The sequence below is a fragment of the Musca domestica genome, unplaced genomic scaffold (genome assembly GCF_030504385.1).
Source record: "Musca domestica strain aabys unplaced genomic scaffold, Musca_domestica.polishedcontigs.V.1.1 91, whole genome shotgun sequence".
In the NCBI taxonomy this organism is placed as follows: domain Eukaryota; kingdom Metazoa; phylum Arthropoda; class Insecta; order Diptera; family Muscidae; genus Musca; species Musca domestica.
In genome coordinates, this window is record NW_026712439.1 from 2,426,176 (window position 1) to 2,435,125 (window position 8,950).

Genomic DNA, 8,950 nt, shown 5'->3' on the forward strand with positions numbered 1-8,950 from the left:
CTTGAACTGATCTAACTCAAATTTGCATCGTCACAGCAAACCTGTTTTGGCTGGTGACGATGCTTATTTATTTGAATTCAGCATTGGAATTTACCGGTGGCTGCATATATGTGCATGTGTGTGTGTATATGTACATCATTTTTTTTATGATGTTATTTATGCAGCCACCGGTAATGTAACAAACAACACTGTTGCGCAAAAATATAGCATCTTTTATGAACATTTCTGGCCCCCGAATGACAAGTGTTTGCATTCATTTTTGAAATACAATGTTGTTCTTTATATTTTTGGCATATTTTTTATTGGACCGGCAAACACGTAACCCAGTTGGGTATCATAGGCCAGGACATCTCCAATTCCAGCCTCCTTGCACTCGTCTTTTCTTATGGCTGAGTAAACGTCAGCACCCAGTTCCACATCGACGGGATTGTTGCCTCGGGGATCAGGGTCGGCTAGACCGCAATTTCTGAAACTTCTTGTGGGGTCCTCGAGGATTGGGTCCGAGTAAATGCGCCTGGGCAAATCTTCTATTATCTAAATCTAAGACTCCAGTGGCTGTTTATGCGGCGGGGCGAAACCGTAAAGGTGGTAAATCGCTGCCCTTTGTAAATCCGCGATTGTAGGCCCAATCTACGGAAAGCCGCATACGATATTTTGGACATCGTCGCTGATTGGCTGATTAATGCCCTTAGCATGCTGTACCCCTCTATTTTGTCAGCCTTGATGCGCACCATAGCCGTTGGCACAAATACCAAATCCCACGCAAAGTTTGGTGTTGTTACAACTTCCTCGTTTAGGGATACTTCCTCCAGCTGAGACGCCCCGTGTAGCAGCGTATGATGCCGATTGTTGCACCTCCTGCAACCAGTCAACGACGGACAGTCAGGGGCCAAATGACTTCTGGCAAGGCATTTTCTGCAGTACCCCCTACGCTCCACAGTCTCATAGCGCTGGAAGGGGGTCTGGTGGCGAAACCTCTCGCAAGCACTGAGGGCATGGTCCTCCTGACACAACCCACAGGAATACTGCCAATAGCTGGGTCGTTCTTGGCGTTGGCGGGATCTTGCAGCGGAGCGGCTTCGTTGACGTCTTTCTGGCGATGTGGAACTGGGAAGTTTGCGGTGTCTATGAGCCGGTCTGCTGGGAATGGGTTCGGTTGGGCGTCTGGGTCTGCTAGAACTTCTCGCTGTTGGACGTGCGGATTGGTTGGGACTGCGGCTGCGATCATCTAAACGGCAGTCTTGATTGGGCAAGTAGGCAGCCATATCTGAAAAAAACCAAAGGCGAGTACTATGTTCTTTTTTAAGTAGGATTCCGGCTAGTCAGTCGGAAAACAATTTGACAATTTTTGTGATAGGTCTGCTTATGTTGCCACTTGATGTCCGTATGTCTACAACCCTCGTATTCTGATCGCTACCGAGATATGTTTTTGCAATTCGACCCAACTTCCATTCATTTGGAGCCAACCTATCGTCCTTGATGACTACTAAATCTCCTTCTTTGACATTCTCCCTTTCACGCTTCCATTTAGTTCTTCTGTGAAGTTCGTGGAGATATTCTAATTTCCACCTATTGCAAAAGTATTGTGAAATAACTTTGAGTCGTTTCCAACGATTTACTAGACTAAGATCTGTGTCGGAAATGTCGGGTTCAGCAGGAGTAAGAATTGATGTTCCAATTAAGAAACGACCAGGAGTTAACGGGGAAAAGTCATTTGGATCATCGCTACCAGGACTTAAGGGTCGCGAATTAAGGCAGGCTTCAATTCTTGCTAAGATAGTTGTAAATTCTTCAAATGTGAAATTCATTTTTGGAATACTTTTTCGCAAATGCATTTTAAACGATTTAACGCCGGCCTCCCACAAACCGCCCATGTGCGGAGCGCCAGGCGGGATAAATTTCCAAGTAAGATTTTGATTGAAATTGTTTTGGATTGTGCTACTTTGAATATTCTTCATGAAAGCTAATCGATCTCGCTTTAATAGATCGACCGCTCCCACAAAATTGGTTCCGTTGTCGGAAAATATACAAGACGGACAACCTCGCCGACTTATGAATCTGGAGAAAGCGGCGAGAAAGGCATATGTAGATAAATCGCTAGTTGGTTCTAAATGTATAGCCTTGGTGGCGAAGCAGACGAACAGGCAAACATAGCCTTTTGTAATAAAGCAAGCCCTTCCTGAATAACTTTTAATATTAAAAGGTCCTGCAAAATCTACCCCAGTGTTTGTAAAGGGTCGAGACAGAAAAGTACGTTCGGGTGGCAGCGAGGCCATTATTTGAGTTTGGGTTTGTTTCTTGTGAATTAAGCAGATTCGGCATTTTCGTATAGTTTGTTTAACCAGAGATTTGAGTCCAAATATCCAGAATTCGGATCTTAGCACTCGGGTCATCAATTGATTACCACCATGTAAAGTGATCTTATGAGTGAATTCGACCAACAATTTTCTAAGGGTAGTTCCGTGTGGTAGTATTATGGGATGACGTTCGCTATATGTAAGGGCTGGAGATTGAACTAATCTGCCATTAGCTCGAATAATACCCTTTGAGTCGAGAAACGGGTTTAACGTCAATAGAGGGCTTGATGGAGAAATTGGAGACTTTTTCATTAGTGAATTATATTCATCTGCATAAACGAATTTTTGTGTACGAATTATGCAAGATCGTTTTCCATCTTGGATTTCGGCTGCGGTAAGATCTATTGATGAGGAGCGAAGATTTTGCCGATTTGCGCCTGTATTTTTCCAAAATCGCAGAGCATAGGCGTATGATCGGTAGACTTTTGCCAATGATGAGAAATTTTTTAATGGATCCTCTCTTTCTTGAAATATAGTCAGAACTTTTACAGCTTTAGCCTCTAAATTTGTGTCGTTTGGGATATCTTGCGATGGCCAACGATCTTTTGGCATTTTGAGCCATTGAGGTCCATGCCACCAGAGCTCATGAGTCGTTAGTTCAGTTGGAGAACATCCACGACTAGCAATGTCAGCTGGGTTGCTTTCAGAGTCAACATGTTTCCAGTTTTCTTGCCCAACATTATCAGATATTTCCGAGACTCTATTTCCCACAAAGGTGCTCCAATGACAAGGAGGCTTTTTTAACCAGGCCAAGACAATAGTAGAGTCTGTCCAAAAATGTGTTGAATATTTTGATATTTGTAGACTGTTTGTAATAGATTTTGCTAATTTGGAAAGTAAGACTGCCCCACATAATTCGAGCCTTGGTATTGAAAGTTTTTTGATTGGTGCTATACGAGTCTTTGCTGCTAATAAAGAGGTGTGTGTGGAATGGTCAGTTTTTTCAATCCGAACATATAGCGTTGCTCCATACGCGCTCTCCGATGCGTCACAAAATCCATGAATCTCAACAGAAGCATCTAGTGTAAATCTTGGAACTCTGAGAGATTTAATATCATTGCTATTTTTGACAAAGTTTTGCCAATTTATATGGGTGATTGGTTTCAGTGTATCATCCCAATCGATTTTATCCAGCCAAATTTGTTGCATTATCAGTTTTGCTACGACCACTATTGGCGCTAGCCATCCGCATGGATCAAACAATTTGGCTATAGTTGATAAAACTTCTCGTTTTGTGTAAATGTTTTTGTTTTCCACGGTTGGAGGTGTAAAAGTGAAAAAATCACCTGATATATTCCATCGTATTCCCAACGTTTTCGTGGACGCATCTTCAGAGATATCCAACCAGTTAAGAGGCAATAAATTTTCTTGTGGAATATCTTTTATTATTGTATGATAATTTGAGGCCCATTTCATAAGTTGAAATCCAGCGGATTCGAGCGCTGCTACTAAGTCCTTCCGAGCTTTTATAGTCTCCTCAATTGTGTGTCCACCCGCAAGTACATCATCCACATAAAGATTTTGTCTTATAATTCTTGCAGCTCTTGGATACGAATCTTGAACATCATCTGCCAATTTCATAAGAGTTCTCAGTGCCAGAAACGGTGCGCAATTTACTCCAAATGTTACAGTTAGTAATTCATAGTCTTCAACTGGGTCTGTTGGCGATTTTCTAAACAGAATTCTTTGATATTTTTTTTGAGTTGAATCCAACAGTATTTGCCTATACATTTTAGTAATATCGGCGTTAAAAGCATACTTAAAAAATCTCCATTTTAGAATTTGTAGTACCAAATCTTGTTGTAAAATGGGTCCCGGAAACAATATGTCATTGAGACTTGTTTTGTTTGATGATGGGCAAGAAGCATTGAAGACGACTCTTAACTTTGTCGTGATTCGATCTGGCTTAATTACTGCATGATGTGGTAGATAATAATTGGGCATTTCGTCTCTTTCATCCGGATTGATCCTCCGCATATGACCAAGTTCTAAATATTCGAGTATTGAGGCATCATATTGTTCTTTTATCTCGGGCGTTTTCATAAGTTTTTTCTCCATTCTGTAGAATTGAGCTAAGGCGATGTTTCGGGAATTTCCTAATTCTTCGCATTTTTTGAATGGGAGAGTCACCACATATCTTCCATCCTTGTTTCGTATTGTTGTTTCAGTAAAATTTTGTTCACAAAATTGGTCTTCTTCTGACCGTAAAACTTTTTTAGGGGTCTCTTCCACCTCCCAAAATCGTGTAAGTACTTTCTCTATTGATGTTGTATTTAGAAATGATATTTGTTTTCGTTGAAGAGTGCTTCCCGGTATGGGTCCTCCAACTATCCATCCAAATTTGGTTTTTTGAGTTAAAATTGATCCAAATGTTCTCATCGGAGTTCCAAGTGTGAATATTAATGGTCCTATGTCCATTCCAATAAGTAAATCAATGGGTTGACTAACGTAAAATTTCGGGTCAGCCAGTTCTAATGCTGTTACATCTCGAAGTTGTGATTCATCTAAGTTTTGTGGTGGTAGATTTGAAGGTAAATTCTTTTAAACTGGAGCCCATACTTCCAGTTTAAAGCTAGGGTCGTATTTGGATCGCATAGTAAACAAGCAAGATTTCGTAGATGTTTCGGCAACAAATTGACTAAGGCCGGTGATATGAACTAGATTGTTCCTTGTGGGTAATTTCAAGAGGTTTTTCATCTTCTCAGAAATAAAAGTGGATTGTGATCCTGAATCTATTAGAGCTCGGGCATCGTATAGTTGTCCTTTGGTTTCAATTTGTACTATTGCTGTGAAAAGTAGAGTTCCTCCAGATTGTTGCTCACTAATTCGCTCATCTTGGAGGGTCAAAGTGGTAATAGTAGTTGGTTCTAGGTTGGTAGTGGACTGTATGTGAGTTGAAAGAGCAGCAGCACTGGTACTAGGTTGTGCTTCCACTCGAGCTAGGTATGTGTTTGTGGTTTGGGTTTCCGACCCCTTGTGTAACAAAGTATTATGTCTCATAGTACAAATACGACAACCAAAGCGACTTTTGCAATCTCTTACTCCGTGGTTTGAAGACAAGCAGTTGTAGCATAAGTGTGACGTTTTCACAGTGTGAATTCTGTCATTTACACTCTTTTTTAAAAATTCGCTGCAATCCCTGATAAAATGGTTTGATTTGCAGACTTGACATGTTTGAATATTTTGTGATTTATTTTGTTGAGGTTGTGCTAAGTTGTTTCTTCCTCCAAAATTGGTTGTATTTTTTGCGACATTTGTTTGAAATGTTTTCAAAAAACTAGGTTTATTCATGTTATTTTGCTTCTGTTGAGCAAATTTTGATGTTGAGGGTTTTATATTCCCTACTGATTCCAAGGTTTTAAATTTGTTTGTTAAGAAATCGTCAAAATGTTCCCATTTTGGTATTTGTTTACAATCGCTTAATGAGTTCTCGAATTCTTCTAGGAAGCCTCTAGGTAATTTTGTTGAGTAAATGTATATTAAAATCGGATCCCATCCTTTTACATCGACGTCAAGCATCCCCAAAGTTTGAATACAGCTATTTACAGTGCGTTGTAGTTTTTGAATAGTGTAACTTGAGTCTGTAGAAACACCAGGTAGATTAAAAAGTGTTTTAATTTCTTCATTAATTTGCATCCTTTTGTTCTCATAACGATCCGTAAGATTTTTCCATGCTAATGCAAATCCATCATTAGTTAGTGGAACATGCGTTATAATTTCTCGTGCTTCTCCTGCTGTCTTTTGAGTCAAATGGAATAACTTTTCGACATTACTTAATTTTGAATTGTTTATGTAAATTGCCGAAAATAAATCTCTGAAAGTCGGCCATTCTCGATATCCCCCTTTAAAAGTGTCTGTGTCGCATGGCGGCAGCCGTGATATTGGCGTAAAATCCACTTCCTTTCCTTGCTGTGACATCTCTGAATCTCTTTTCATTTTCTCCTGTGCTTTTTCATCCAAAATATTTTGAATTTGTCCATTTATTGAACTCAGCGCCTGTTTATATGATCCCATGGTATCCATATAATGTTTCCTCAATTTATTTTTGTCGATGGTTTTTCCTCCTTCCTCTGGAACATAATCACGGCAGTCTAAATATGCCCTTTTGACCTGGTCCCATGCAGAATCCAACTCCATACGTGTTGTCTCCAAAGTATGAACCGTGTCATCCGGTTTGGTTATTGAAAAAATTGAAATGTAATCCTGAAGATCGTTGACGCAGTTTGCGAATTTTTCGCTTAGAGTCTTATCCATTTTGATGACTGAGTATTAACCTTTACCGAAATTTTGTTTGTTGCAAAAAGGAAAGGCAACCCAATGAAAAGGATTGACTTGGAATAAGATTCAAACTTTTATCAAACTTTTTTTATTTTTAAAAAATAAGGATAAGCTATCTTCTTCAATTTGATCAACGAAATCTATGTTCAATTTTTGGTTTGGGTCGAATTATATTTCGTTTTGTTCCAAAGACTTGAAAGTTCTTGCAAAATCCCAAAAACTTTACTTTGTATGAGACGCCGAAATAATTTTGTTTAAAAATGTTTGCTGGGTTGTCCAGAGAAGTCAAACTCAATCAAGATATACCAAGGTGTTATAAAATATCTTGAAATCCACTCACAGGGATATTTTATTTTAAGAAAATCCAGAAATAATCAATATTATTCCAAAAGGAGTAAAGGTGAGGATTGTACAGGCAAAAAACGCTACAAAAACGACCAAAAGATTTTTGAGTTTCCACCAACGAGGGTTTTTTTCCCAGCAGTAAAATTGTAGAAAATGAAAATTTTCAATAAATATTTCCAAAAATGAAAAATATTTCCTATTGAAATAAAAATGTGTGCTGGGTTGTCGAACAAAGAATCCTCAAAAATATTACCATAAAATTGCAGGAGTAATTTTAACTTTTGACGAGACAAAAATATTGCTATGAAAATTTGTTTGAGGCAACAAATTTTCTAAAAACGCTAGGTAATTAATTTAAAATCACAAGGTGCTAGTATTGGGTCAAGTTCCACAAATTTTTTTTCCAGAAAAATTCCAATAATTTGCAAAATTTTCCAAAAAATTTGTATATTCCAGCAAAATGTTTGTTGTGTCAAACTCCAATTAAAATTTCCACGAAAATCTAACTTTTTCGTTCAGCAAATTCTTTCAAAATGTTTGTCTTAGCAAAAAGCAAAAAAAAATACCAGCAAAACATTTCTGCGAAAAAATGCAGAAATAAATTTTGGGTCCCAGAAATGTTTTTCTTGATTTAAAAATTTTAAGATATTTGTAAAATATAATAAAAATGTGTTATATTATATATGGGATCGATTTTTTTTTCTGTCCACAGACGCCAATCTAATTTTTTTCCAAAAATCCCGAAAAAAATTCTAGGTTAAGTATTGTTTCATGTCCGTCCACTAGACGCTATTATTTGCAAAATCCGTCTGTCCACCAAACGGTTGCTATGTATTTCGCTTATGTATTTTTGTGACGCCAAAAATGTTAAAAATATGGCGATTATATATTTTTATGTGACGCTAGATTTTTTTTCCAATATGGCGTTTATATATGTGTCAAGCGACGCCAATTTTCCAATAAGAATGTTTTTTCCAATATGGCGTTTATATGTGTCAAGTGACGCCAATTTTCCAATAAGAATGTTTTTTTTTTTTTCAATATGGCGCTTATTTATTTTTTGAACTGCACGTTCAGCAATTTCCAATATTATATATTTATATGTATGAAAATTCGCGCTATTTTATAAGTACTTATTGCGCCTATGTGAGTCTATATTTAGATGTCCGTCCACAAAATGGCTCCAAAAAGAGAAATTTTCTCAAAAAAGTGTCTTAGAGGCAACGCAGCAACTTTAAAAAGTGTCAACTTGAGATTTCAAAGTATGGGAATCTTCGGGTCAATGCAAATATTGAGGATTTGCCTGCTCCCGGTATGCCCTTTATGTCCAACAAGATAAATTTGATTGAGTACTCACTTTGATTTAGCCTTTGGGTCTCAAAAATTTGTTGTTGTAGTGTTGCTATTGTTGTTGTTGTTGTATTGCCAAAGTCCTTCGTAGTCTTCCGGCAGCTTCCACAATATTGACTACTTCTGGATTTTATATTTAGATATTATATCCTGTATACTATCTCTTTTTTTGTGGTATTGTGTACTGTCACTTTTTGTTACACTTTTTATTTTAGTATTGTGTCTTTTGTATAGACCTTTTTTATGAAAAAATAAAAAATTTAATTAATTTTTGTTTATTTTTGTAGCACTGTGTAATTTCTTTTAGTTCTGTAGCACCGTGTAATGTCACTTGGTATCACTTTTTAATGTCACTTTTGTAGCACTGTGTATTTTCTGTTTGTTTTGTAGCACTGTGTGTTGTCTCTTTTTTGTAGTAAATTTGTAAAAAATATATATTTGTTTGTTTAATGTCACTTTTTTGTAGCACAGTGTATTTTCTATTTTTTTCACTTTTTCTTTTGGTTGCACTTTTTTAAACGTCACTTTTTGTTAATTTATTTATTTATATTTTATTATGCACTTTTGTTTTTGTTTCACTTCACTGTGTCTGTCCACTTAATACTTTTTTTTTTGTTTTT

The 8,950-nt window shown here is 37.4% G+C and overlaps 1 protein-coding gene across 1 annotated transcript; it reads right to left on the minus strand.

Moving 5' to 3' along the window:
- Positions 1-530: 530 nt before the first annotated feature.
- LOC131806989 (uncharacterized) lies at positions 531-8,696 on the minus strand. The gene is made up of 2 exons (XM_059131976.1): positions 8,338-8,696; positions 531-1,267 (listed from the first exon to the last, which is right to left on the minus strand). Exon 2 carries the CDS (start codon positions 1,263-1,265, stop codon positions 531-533), a length of 735 nt encoding a protein of 244 aa, XP_058987959.1. The 5' UTR covers positions 1,266-1,267; positions 8,338-8,696.
- Between the last annotated feature and the right edge of the window lie 254 nt (positions 8,697-8,950).

What these genes read in the sequence shown, in the direction of transcription:
- LOC131806989 (XM_059131976.1), bottom strand. Translation starts at nt 1,265, where the DNA reads ATGGCTGCCTACTTGCCCAATCAAGACTGCCGTTTAGATGATCGCAGC.